Raw genomic sequence first — 13710 nt, 5'->3', positions numbered from 1 at the left:
CGGTTCCACTCTTCTAAAGTTCTCAGTAAACTTTATCACTATATTACTATACTTCATTAATGGGATCATATTGTAAAATAGTAAAACTTTATTCGATGTTTATTTTACGTTTGGTGTTTATGGTTGGAAAAATTTGATGAATTTGTGCTTAATTTGTTCATAGACAGAGATAGCCGTATAACAGCTTTCTTGTGTAGAATTGCCAAATGACTGGAATCATTGAAGTTCAGTCCAGTGGAAAGTATTTATTAATATTTGTCAGTAATTATTCTTTACTGAAAAACTTGATTAACTAATTTTGATAAGGTCTTTTCAATCATATCTTTTTTAATTTGTAAGACTTAAATCCGGCTTAGAGTTACTTGAAAGGATCCTATTTAGATCAATGTTAAAATGGAAGCTTAATTATTGCCAAGGGAAAAATACTGTTTTCTAAGTGAACAAATTTAAAAAAATTACAACAGAAAATTGTTTTCTATTTTCACGTACTATGCAAATGAACAACAGAAGAGATGCACCGAGGGCAACACAAAAATAAGCAATCGGTATGCATGGTATGAGCCAAAGGGTCAATCAGACGCAGATTGAGCAAAATCAACAAAAGCTATGTTAATTAAGGTTGAGATACCAAATCAATCATAAAAGTTTGTTTTCATCACATAGCAGGAGGCAAATCAGCACAGCAAAACACTAAATTGGAAAAGCTTCTACCCATTCTTGCCTATTATATTTTCATAGAGGCTCTCAAGCTTCTTCAGATAATCCTCAAATACATATGCTTCCTCATTCTGATTTTTACCATCCAGCAATTTTTGTACCCTTCTGAATTGCCAAACAAATACTCAACCTTGTCGATGAGCTAAGTTTAGAAATCATATCTTTCTTTTTCAAAGCATTATTCATCTTGTAAACGTAGTTATCCAAAGAATTAATTGCTTTGGACTTTCTGAGGAATTTCTTATCTGCCGCCCGAAAATTCTCAGCTTCTTGAATCATTCTCATAATTTCTTCAGGAGACAGTCTCTCTTTGTCATTGGTTATGATAATCTCATTCTTATTTCCAGTGGTTTTTTCCTCAGCTGAAACAGTTAACATACCATTTGAATCTATGGCAAAGAATACATCCAAAGGATGGCCACGAGGAGCAGGAGGAAATCCAGAAAGAACAAAAGAACCTAACAAATTGTTATCACTGGCTCTTGCTCTCTCACCCTCATAAACTTTAATCGACGCGCTATATTCGTTATCGATTGTTGTGTGGAATACTTTTGTCTTGCTCACGGGAATGGTAGTGTTCCTGGGAATGACCACACTCATGACATCTGGCCTTGCGCTTATACCAAGGGATAGAGGTGTAACATCCAGTAGCTCCAAGTTTGGAACATTCTTCATACCTTCATTCAGCAAAGCAGCCTGAACAGCTGCACCATGAGCGACAGCCTCATCAGGGTTGATGCTCTTGCACAGATCCTTTCCATCAAAGAAGTCACGCAGTAGTTCCTGCACTTTTGGAATCCTGGAAGAACCACCAACAAGCACAACATCGTCTACACTGCTCTTGTCCATCTTAGCATACCCAAGACATCTATCAACTGTCTCCATACATTCTTCAAAGAGCTCCAGATTAATTTCCTCAAACTTTGCACGAGTGATTGAAAAGCAGAAGTCAATGCCCTTAAATAACGCATCTAACTCAATATCTGTGGTGATATCATATGACAGTATCCTTTTTGCCCTCTCACATGCAGTTCTCAACCTCCTTAGGGCTCTCGGGTTCCCACTAATATCTACCTTGTTCTTACTGTTGAACTCCTTCACAAAGTAGTTCACCATTCGATTGTCAAAATCTCCTCCTCCAAGATGAGTGTTTCCAGCGGTAGCCCTAACTTGGAAGACCTTGTTCTGAATTGTGACGAGAGACACATCAAAAGTACCACCACCAAGATCAAAAAGGAAAACATTTCGCTCCCCAACACAGTTAGTCTTCTTGTCAAGGCCATATGCAATAGCTGCAGCAGTTGGCTCATTGATTATCCTCATAACATTGAGACCAGCAATGGTACCGGCATCTTTGGTGGCTTTACGTTGAGAGTCATTGAAATAAGCAGGCACTGTGACAACAACATTCTTCACTGGTGTTTCCAAGTACGCCTCGGCAATCTCCCGCATCTGCATGAGAACCATAGATGAGATTTCTTCGGCACAGAGGAACTTCTCCTGACCCTTGTATTTAACCACGATCATAGGCTTGTCGTTAGCACCTGCAACAACCTTGAATGGCCATAACATTTTATCTTTTTGAATAAAGGGATCACTGAATTTCCTACCAATCAACCTCTTCGCATCTGCAATAGTGGAAAGACATCAATTGTATGTAAAAGTCAGTAGAGAAATCATAAAAGCAACCGTTAGTGTCTTATTTCAGTATAGTTGTTTAGAATTTAAATAACAAGTAATTGTAAAGGACATCCCAAAAACTCACGTAAAGAATAAGTGACTTGTTAATTCAATCTCAGAAAACCAATTTGTAAAGTAATGTTTATATCCATTTTTATACTATATAAATTGATCTTTATCTCTAGTTTACGTGGACATCCAAAACAACTCAGGAGAGAATGAAATCATACCAAAAACAGTGTTTTCTGGATTGGTGACAGACTGAATCCGAGCAGCTTCACCAATTAATCTATGTTTGTCTGTAAAGGCAACAAAAGAAGGTGTAGTTTTATTGCCTTGCTGATTGTGGATTATCTCCACTCTGCTGTGTTGCTCCAGCCAAACTGCAACGCAGGAATATGTTGTACCAAGGTCGATTCCTACGGCAAATTTCTTATCTTCTTTGCCCATACTATATCAGCTGAGTGAAGAGTATAGAACTCAAAAACTCAATTCAAACACTTGGATTGATGTTAGTGTTTAATATTTATACTTAAACTATATACATTGTGCATCTTGTTTTCACAACCTGCTTAGCAACCAGAAGTCACAACTTAATTATTCCTATTAATAGGGTCTCTTCGTGCACCGTGCATCTGTATGAAATTAGGAAAACCAAAACACTGAAAGCTTTTCAGTCATACTGTGATAACCGAATAGCTTGTTTCGTTAAATTTTCCTTCTAATATTTATTAGGTATGGTGGTATACGGCTGTACATATTCTTTCGATATTTTCCATTCTCTCTACCGTTGTAATGCTAGCAATAAATAGCTTAAATATCTTATTATTACTATCAGTATTTAAAAGGTTGATTGGATTTTTAAACCTCTATTATCATTTAAGATTTATTATAAAAATGGTAATGCATATCCGAAACTAATTATTAACCATGCACGTTGAGGTAATAGCAAGAAGAAAACTCTTTAAAAAGATTATTCAAGATAAAATAAATTCAGATATAATATTTATCTTTTAATTAATGCTAATGTATATTTGAAAAGAACAATTATATTTTGACACTTATATATCTTTTACACCTACTTAGCATTATCTTTCAAAATCTATTTTTATTTACAAATACAAAAACTTACTTTTTAAAAATAATTATTTTACCAAGTAGATTGTTAAATGATCCATCTTTTCTGTGTGAAAAAGGACGGATGAAAATTGGATTATCATTATGTTAGGTTCTTTTAGGCAAAGAGCCGTAACAGATAATTCTCCCTTCTCACAACACTCAAACAATAACCAAGAAAATAAATGTATGAGTAATTCATTAATTCTGTAAAGTATGTCGAACAGAATGACAAGTAAGAATCCCAAGGAAGCCTCCCTTCCTCCACTGGAAAATGTCCAGTCTAATTTCCCAAGAGTAAAATATCTGATAAAAAACCCCTCTCCACTTATTCTACTACTATTTATACTATCTTGCCCCTCTAACAAACTTCTAACAGACTTTCCCTCTTAACTTCCTTTCCCGCCTTTATTTCTCCTAACATACACTTTTATTCCTCTATCAATACCCCCCTCCATCTCAGCAACCTTGTCCTCAAGGTTGAAATCCGGAAACTGGTGCTTGATGTACCGTTCCTCTTCCCAAGTTGCTCCTTCTACTCCACCCTCCTGCCACTGGATCAGAACTTGGGACACCCTTTTCTCCTTGTTGATCTTTGTCTCGCCTCTGCAATACCTTCAAAGGTCTGTATAATGGACCTTGCACCTGTAATTCTTCCGGCAATTCTCCTTCCACCTTATTCTCCCCTACAGCTTTCTTCAATTGTGACACATGAAAGATCGGGTGTATTCTGGCTGTTTCTGGCAGCTGCAATTTAAAAGCCACTGGACCCACTTGTTTTTCAACCAAGAAAGGTCCGTAATAACGAGCAGACAGTTTGGGATGCAACTTGGTTGGCATTGACACTTGTCTATGGGGCCTTATCTTAAGGAAGACCCAATCTCCTTCTTTCACACTAGACTCCTTCCTCTTTCTATTCGCATACTGCACCATCCGTTCTTGCGCTCTAGCCAAATGATGTTGCAATTGCTTGAGAGCTTCATCTCTCGTTTGTAAGTCCTGTGCCACCGCTTCTACCACCGTTTCTCCTGGAATGAATCTGTTTAGTGTAGGTGGGGCTCTGCCATAAACCGTCTCAAAAGGAGTGCATTTTGCTGCTCCTTGATAGCTGGTATTATACCAGTATTCAGCCCATGCTAACACGGTGTTCCATGCCTTCGGTTGTTCTGAACAGAAACACCGTAAATAGGTCTCCAATATCCTATTCAATACCTCAGTTTGGCCATCCGTTTCCGGATGGTAGGCAGTACTCATTCTCAATTTGGTGCCCTGAATTCGAAACAGCTCCTTCCAAAAAATGCTAATGAAGAGAGGATCCCGGTCACTAACAATTGATACGGGTATCCCGTGCAATCGCACCACCTCTCTTACGAAAATTTCTGCAATTACCTTTGCTGTATAAGGATGCTTGATGGGGATAAAGTGCCCATATTTGCTCAACCTGTCCACCACTACCAGTATCGTGTCGAACCCCTGAGATTTTGGCAATTTAACCACAAAATCCATACTTACTTCTTCCCATATTGCCTTGGGAATTGGCAATGGTTGTAGAAGCCCCTGGGGAGATGATGCCATATATTTGTGTTGCTGACAGATCAAACAAGCAGCTACATAATCGGTCACCCTCTTCTTCATACCCCTCCAGTGAAAAGCCTGAGCGAGTCTCCTATATGTTCGATATACCCCTGAATGGCCCCCTATAGTCGAATCATGGAATTCTGCTAAAAGCTTGGGTATCCATTCAGACTTCTCTGAAAGCACGAGCCGTCCTTTAAAATGTAATCTCTCGTTCTCCATGGTGTAAGCGGGATGGGAGTCAGGATCTTGTTTTATCTCTTCCATTATTTTTTTCAGTCCTTCATCATTCTCTACTTCCTCCAAAAGCTCTTGAAAATCAGGCCAATATGGCCTGGATATACCTTGCAGCATCTTATCCCCTTCTCCCCCATCTTCACCTTTTCTAGATAATCCATCGGCCACTCTGTTTGAAGCTCCCGTTCTATAATAGATATCAAACTCATACCCCATGAGTTTTGCTAACCAGTTCTGCTGGTTTTGAGTGGTTATGCGTTGCTCCAACAAATGTTTCAGGCTTTTTTGGTCTGTAAATACACTGAAACGTCTTCCCAGTAAATACGGACGCCAGTGTTGAATGGCTAGCACCAGTGCCATCAACTCCTTCTCATACACCGATTTGCCCAATGAACCTTCTGACAATGTCTTGCTGTAATAAGCTATGGGCTTCTTGTTTTGTGACAATACCGCTCCTATTCCTTTCCCGGAAGCATCACATTCCACTTGAAACGCCTGTGAAAAATCAGGCAAAGCTAGTACAGGAGCAGTAGTGACTGCCTTCTTCAATGCTTGCATGGCTGCCTCCCCCATTTCCGTCCACTCAAACTTCCCCTTTTTTAAGAGATCTGTGAGAGGTCTCGCGATCTTCCCATAATCTTTACAAATCTTCTATAGTAACCGGTGAGTCCTAAGAAACCTCTCAGCTCTTTGATACATCTGGGCGCTGGCCAATCAGTCACCGCTGACACCTTCTCACCATCCATCTCAACTCCTTGCTTTGATATCAGATGACCCAAATAGCGAATCTGTCTCTTACCAAATTCGCATTTTTTCTTGTTTGCAAATAGCCTATGTTGCCGCAACACCTCCATCACGTGTCTGAGGTGATCTTCATGAGCTTCCCACGATTTGCTGTACACAAGGATGTCGTCAAAAAAGACCAACACACTCTTCCTCAAGAAAGGTCTCAACAGTGAATTCATCATATCCTGGAAAGTGGCCGGAGCGTTTGTGAGGCCGAAGGGCATTACGAGGAATTCGTAATGTCCCACATGAGTCCGAAACGCTGTTTTTGGGACATCGTCTTCCTTCATCCGTATTTGATGGTACCCCGATTTAAGGTCCACCTTGGAAAAAAAATCTGCTCCATGAAGTTCATCTAATAATTCTTCAATCACGGGTATGGGGTATTTGTTTGGGATGGTAACTTTGTTTAAAGCTCTGTAATCAATACAGAAACGCCAGCTCCCATCTTTTTTTTTAACTAAAATAACCGGGCTAGAATATGGGCTGTTACTGGGCCTGATAATGCCCAAGCCCATCATCTCCTGTACCTGTTTTTCTATTTCAGCTTTCATCAGATGAGGATATCTATACGGTCTTACGTTTACAGGTTCGGTGCCTTCTTTAAGGGTTATCTGGTGATCAACCCGCCTGACAGGAGGAAGTCCCTGCACTTCCTCGAAACACTACCTCGAATTCCTGCAAAATTTCCTCTAAATTTTGTTTTTGCATGATGGTTAAGTCTTCTTCCCTTAGCTGTCCCTCTGCTGTTTCAGCTTTATACATACTCCATACCACCGCCACTGTCTCTATCTCAGCTTCCTTTTGCAACATTTCAGGGGTAATTAATTTTTTCATTAATGTGCTGTCCCCCCTTAACACCACCTCAGCATCTGCTGACCCATACTTCAATGTCATCTTCTTCCAATCCACCCTTATCTCTCCCAATTTTGCTAACCACGCCACTCCCAACACTACATCCACTCCACCTAAATCAAATATGTAGAAATCCTCTCGCACTTCCGCTCCCTCCAACGCCACCGACAGCCCTTTGCAACACCCTTGTGTCTCCTTTCTCTGGCCATCTCCCAAACATACCCGATAGGGTGGCGTCTCCTCTTTCTCTAACCTCAGTTCGTCGACCAAGTGAGCTGAGATAAAATTATGACTCGCCCCGCTGTCGATTAATACGATGATCCTCCGCTCTCGAACCCATCCAGCCATCTTCATGGTGTTGGATTGCGTCACCCCCCCGGCTGAATAGACCGACAGCTCCATGCAACACTGTTCTGCTTCTTCCATCGTCTCCGCATCCTCCTCGTCGTCATCGGCTCCCATAATCAACACCTTAAAACTCCTCTCTGCGCAGCGATGCCCGGGACTATACGGTCCGCCACAGTGAAAGCAACGGCCCTCCTCCCTCCTTTTGAGATATTCCGAATATGGCAGTGTTCGCACTCCGCGATTCGACCCGCCACCACCGGACGTACTTTCGACTTTCGAACCGGCGGTTCTGGTCGTTGCCTCTTTCTTCTGACCCATACCTCCATTGCTGCTTGTGCGTCCCTCCGATGGCCCCCGATAGATCTCCGTGCTAGCCACTGTTCCCCCACTGACAGCGTATTTTCCCCACGTTGGTCCTCCTTTACTCCCCGCGCCTCCTTTGATCACCCTCGATATCAGCCCCGATTGTTCTACGTCTCGTGCCCTCTCCATTGCGGTTAATAAATCGCGAGGGTCGTATGGTCGGACAAGATCCCTTAATTCCTCTTGGAGTCCCGCAAAGAAATACCCCAGCAACTGTTCCTCCGTCACGCCATCCGCTTGAGCCACCAGGATTTCGAACTCCCGAACATATTCCGCCACCGATTCTCGTTGTCTCACTGCCGCTAATTTTTCGAAGATCGTTCCCCGGTGTCTACCTCCAAATCTCCTGACCATCGCCTCCGTTAACGTCGCCCAGGTATGTTTCTTAACTTTCTTCCGCCAAAAACGAAACCAGTAGTTCGCTTCTCCCTCCATGCAAATGTACACCAGTTTCATCTTCTCCTTTTCAGTTACACTCTGTATTTCAAAAAACTTCTCTGCTCTCGCAATCCATCCCGTCGGATCGATCCCTTCGAAAGTGGGTAATTCCACTCTCTTCATCCAACTCTTCTGTACATCCGCCCTTTCTTCCTCCGATTCATCCTCCGATTCGTCCTCCTCCGTCTCTCGACTTCCATTAACCGAATGACTGCCCTCCGAACTCCTTCCCTGGTTCCTTTTTCTCTCGTGTTTCCCCAATCGTCTTCCACGGTCGCGATTCCCGTCTCGAGCCCTTCCTCTCATCTCCTCTCGAATCTCTTCCAACATGGCTTCCATGGACTCGAACTTTCCTTCCCACCTTTCCTCCAGTGCATTCATCTTGTTCTCCATCGCGCAACTCCTCCGATCTGGATCCGGCAGGTCGGACCAAATCTGTTAGGTTCTTTTAGGCAAAGAGCCGTAACAGATAATTCTCCCTTCTCACAACACTCAAACAATAACCAAGAAAATAAATGTATGAGTAATTCATTAATTCTGTAAAGTATGTCGAACAGAATGACAAGTAAGAATCCCAAGGAAGCCTCCCTTCCTCCACTGGAAAATGTCCAGTCTAATTTCCCAAGAGTAAAATATCTGATAAAAAACCCCTCTCCACTTATTCTACTACTATTTATACTATCTTGCCCCTCTAACAAACTTCTAACAGACTTTCCCTCTTAACTTCCTTTCCCGCCTTTATTTCTCCTAACATACACTTTTATTCCTCTATCACATTACTTATATGATTACAAATAAAATATGAGAAGTGCTAAAGCACATTCTATAATACATAATACATTGCTTAAATACTTCTTTTTTATTGATTAAAATTTATTAAAAATTACAAAACCAGGAAAAGACCGTTAAAAAAGTTGTGAAACCTTCAAATTTCAACAATTTCTTATAAATTTCATCCAATAAAAATGTTTAAGAACACAATTTGTTCACTAGTTTATGCACGAATTCAGTTCTAATATTTGGAGACCACCATTTATGTACTCCAGAAAGACATGTAGACCATGTCACCTACAAGAAATCCCCATCAAATACAACGATGTGCCATTCCACTCAACCAATCCTTTTGATATTTCTCTTGCAAAGGTTAAGAATTTTTTTTCTTATACCAAAAGTGAAGCCACCATTGCCATCTATTTTCTTGATATGTATCAGCTACAACTATTAATATGGGGTATCCAACACAACCATATCTATCATTCCAAGACAAACTATAGTCACTAACTACAGCACTTACATTATTTCTCAACAAAGTGAAATCTAAATGTAGTAAAAATCTAAATGCATTGCTTAATGCCACTGGCGTCTTCACTAGCAAAAATCTGGTATCCTGTATAAGAGTAAGCAAAAGTCAATGATCCATTCATCAATAAGAGCATTTTGATACAAAATACTGTTGAATTAACAACTAAAGTCAGCCTGTACAAGATGTTAAACTATCAAAGTACTTCCATTTTGAATTGCAGGACTCATATAAGCAAACTTGAATATATTGGTTAATTGTTACAAGGACTATTATCACACAACATTCTCACGGGGTCTGATTCACCAAACAATCTTCTAACAGTAACATGTTCTGGGAAATCAGTTTTACTCTTGAAAGATAATGTTACAAATGTTGAATGGTTAGATCCCAAGTAAAGCAAGCGAAATGAAACAACTGCAAACTACAATCTGATTGGGGACTATTTATATAAATACATAAATTAAAATTTTATATATTGCTCAATAAAAGATTTTTGGAAACATTAGCAGCACAAGATCGTTCCTTAATTAATTCATCCATTGGCTGACATGTTCTGGTACATAGAAGCCTTTGGACTACTTTTGTTTTTCGGCGAATCTTTTGGACTATTAATTTGATGTCAAAGTGGTACCAAAATGCTTATAAAGTTATGGCAACTCTCATAACATAGGTTAACACTTAAAAGTTGTAAAGGGAAGAAAAAGATCAACTCACTCAATAATAATCCCTGTAGTTACATTAAATTTGAACTAAGTCATATCTAGGGTCCTATATTTTCAAGTTTTTTTCAAAGTAGTCAGTCCTCAGTAAAAGCTGCTAACTTTTGCTGAACTAGGGACACATTTGAAAACTCAAAAAACTATTTGACAAATACAAATTGAATTATCTAAATGCTTTCAAATAGATCATTGTAGTTTAGAACAAGATAATAACTGCTGGTGAGGTGAAGACTTATTTGAAAATATGGTGGTATGGGGGCCAATTACATAATTTTAAATTATAATAACCAGTTTAAAAAATCAGTGAAACTATAGGAACTTAAAAATTGATTTAACCAACAAAAAAGAGAGCAAAACTTAAAATAGTTATTAAAATGGAGCTGTAGCTTGATAAAACTAAACTTGAATTTGACCCGAGCATTTCCACATGGTTAAATTCCCATAATATAGCATTTACTCATAAAGCAAAGAAACACATTACACCTCATTCGAATTCCCAAGAATCACATTTCACATATGTATTGGATTTAGTAAGTTGTAGGATTTAATAATACTTACAAAAACTGAGTAACTCTGCGAGCTAGTACCATAACTCGAGGATAACTAACTAGAACCCGGCATTTTCATTGCTTTTGGTCTTCTATACCACAATATTGCAAACCATAGAGTCCTCAAAAGAACCCCATTTGCAAAATGAGGAATGATTATACGTCCCCAGTAAGGGTAATATGGCCCTGGCAATTTGATTAATGTGAACAAAATTGCAATAGCAATTAAATGCCATGGAACTTCTGCATCCTGAAAACAAGACTAGTAATAAGCTATGGTAAAAGGGTGAAATCAAACAAGACATAGACTGCAATACAGTAAATAGGAAGGGTAGACCACCAGACTAAGTTTCACATATCTTGCTCTATTATGACCAATAAAAATCATCTCAAAATATAAATAACAGAAAAGTCCGTAACAGATTGGCTCCTAGAAATCATGGAAAACGTCTGGAAAACAAGGCATCTAGTTTTGAAATATATCATCGTATTCATCCTGAATTCTTTTTGCAAGCTGGAATTTTAAAATTAGTAAACGTCTACGGTAGTCACCATTTTGTACACTGATAAATCCCCAAAGAAAAGTCATCAAGTGCAGTGAGATTAACTAATCCAAAAGGATCATGCCCTGTTGTTAGAAATTCAAAATAGAGAGATAATGAGGCAATTGAAAATGTTTTACAGAGTGAATAGAAGAAAATAAAGAGCCTATGGAGCTCAAGCATCACAACTGTTAGGAATGCTTAATACACAGCTTAATACTACACCCAACAAATCTCTCGGATATCTAGATTATAAAATGGTGAATAACCAATGACCATACCTTTAGATGTGGAGATAACTCAAGGGCAGTGGCTTTAAGAATCCCAGCAACAGCAACTCCAAAGAGAACTGGAATAGGAACCAGAAATAGCTTCCTTTCATGTGCACAGTAGGACATTTCACTCAGTGAGGTAACTGCGAATACAGGCACGGCTAGGTATTTGACAACAACCAAAATAAGATCAAGAATAAGTTGAATGAAGTTGTCCAGAGCTTTGTTCCAGGGGAAAATCTTCACTGGCTCAGGAGAACTGTCCCAAAGCTTTCGTGCTTTGTCTATTAACTGCTCAAGCTTCATTTTCCCATGATCATCTGATTGTTGTGCAGACATATTCATAGAACAGGAGATCGTGGTAACTCTCTTCTGAGATACACCAAATGGTTTAACACTTAAGCAGCAATTGTGCTTCTCATCAAAACATGGTGTACCCTGTGCAACAGCAGATAGGGGAAATTTTAACTTATGAAGCCAGTAACCAGACCTTAGTCAAAGATTCAAAAGTGTTTAACAGGCAAGCACTACCAATAGAGATGTTTTTACACTATCAAACAATAAAAAGTTATCTATTGAATCCCTTTTGAAGCAGGTATTACAATAGTCAATGAATTTGCCATACATGGTGGTCTGTAATTGGATGATAGTGTAAAAAGACATTTACACTGAGATAGTACACGATTTATTTAGGGTCCATTTGGAATATCTTGATCACAACTTATTTGAACTATCTAAAGGTATAAGAACTTGTGCAAACATTTGGAAGTGCTTATGATATTTCCAACTTATTCCAATAAGATTTCTAAGATAACTTGTGAAAACAGCTTACGGTTTATATAAAATATTTCAATCTAATTTCATTTTTAATTGTAGGAACAACTTATACACACATGCTCCAACGATAAACACTCCTTCAATAATGCCTTAATTAAGCTATTTACCCAAACACGCACTCATTCTACTAAAAATCTCGAAAAACAAATGATAACAGGCAATTTACAGATTGAGCGATGCATTATCCATAAGTAGCAAAATCCAAAATTCCGTGGCCTAGAAACTGTAATCATTTAATAAATGAATAATACATCTTACATTCCGCATTTGATTTGTCACGTTGCAAAAATTACTATTATATTAACTTAAAGTATCCTTGACAACATTTTGGTTTCAGATAACAACAGAATACGAACAATTGCCCAAGAGAAAGCGAGAATATATTGTAAGAAAAAATGTTGAAAAGAGTACCTTGAAACCCAGAAAGGAAGGTTCGATAGAGACGGTGCTGTTGAGGATCAAGGGTTGGAAACGAGAAGAAGCAGTAGTAGATAGAAGGTGAGAGGAAGAGGGGAGAGACATGTTTGCGTAGTTGAAAGATGAAAATTTGAAACCAAATCCGAATACCCTTTTGAAAGGGGATTGCAATTCAACAAGTGGGTTTTGCTGTGGTGTCAACTACGATAATAGCAGCATAGTGGAGTAACCATACAAGGAACATTTCTAGGTCTGTTCTTGTGAACTAAAAACTAGAGATAACATCATTCATGCTGTATTTAGAAAAAATAATTTTTAGAAAAGTGTGAAAAAGATTAAAAATATGTAAAACAATGTTGATTTTTATTAATTTATACTTTATTAACTGGTTTATTGTATAAAGTATTTTTCTTTTAGTTCAATTATTTAATTTTATCTTTATCAAACTGTTAAATATTTTGACCAGCATAGCGTCATGCCCGAAAAATATACATCGACGGCGGCACCCTCTGTAGATAAATTACAAGCTTTTGATTCCAGCACTTTCATTAAAATTTTATCCTTACTATTTTATAACGCATTCAACCCCTAAAAACCTATATTGTTGAGCTGCACGTGCTATCTTAATTTGGTAGCATCTTTCATCATTTAATCAAATTTAGTTACTTAAAATTTATTTTTTTTGTTATTCTAATTATAGATATTTCATATGAAATTTTTAACATATTTATACTTAAAAAAATAGAAATTTTACTTATTTTAAAAAATAAATTTATAAAATTTACTATTTCCTCTAATTTAATTTCATAAAAATAAAACTATTAAAATTATGCATCATGTTTATATGCTATAAACGAAAAAAGATTACAAAATAAATAATTTCTTATGGACACTAACCTACACAAAAATAGAAAAATTATGAACAAAAGATATGAATTAATTAAAATAGTTAATATT

General features: G+C 38.2%; 1 protein-coding gene and 2 pseudogenes across 1 annotated transcript; all 3 read right to left on the bottom strand.

Annotated features, from left to right (window-relative positions):
- Positions 1-674: 674 nt before the first annotated feature.
- Positions 675-3080, bottom strand: LOC148193734 (heat shock 70 kDa protein 4-like; annotated as a pseudogene).
- Positions 3081-5924: 2844 nt separating this feature from the next.
- Positions 5925-8732, bottom strand: LOC148193733 (uncharacterized; annotated as a pseudogene).
- Positions 8733-9219: 487 nt separating this feature from the next.
- On the bottom strand, positions 9220-13025 carry LOC148193732 (uncharacterized). The gene is made up of 4 exons (XM_088098237.1): positions 12748-13025; positions 11509-11937; positions 10696-10935; positions 9220-9502 (listed from the first exon to the last, which is right to left on the bottom strand). Exons 1-3 carry the CDS (start codon positions 12856-12858, stop codon positions 10741-10743), a joined length of 735 nt encoding a protein of 244 aa, XP_087954363.1. The 5' UTR covers positions 12859-13025; the 3' UTR covers positions 9220-9502; positions 10696-10740.
- Between the last annotated feature and the right edge of the window lie 685 nt (positions 13026-13710).

This window comes from Vigna umbellata, chromosome 9, assembly GCF_029865625.1.
Source record: "Vigna umbellata cultivar VRB3 chromosome 9, Vumbellata_1.0, whole genome shotgun sequence".
Classification (NCBI taxonomy): domain Eukaryota; kingdom Viridiplantae; phylum Streptophyta; class Magnoliopsida; order Fabales; family Fabaceae; genus Vigna; species Vigna umbellata.
This window is presented reverse-complemented; position numbering and strand designations above follow the sequence as displayed.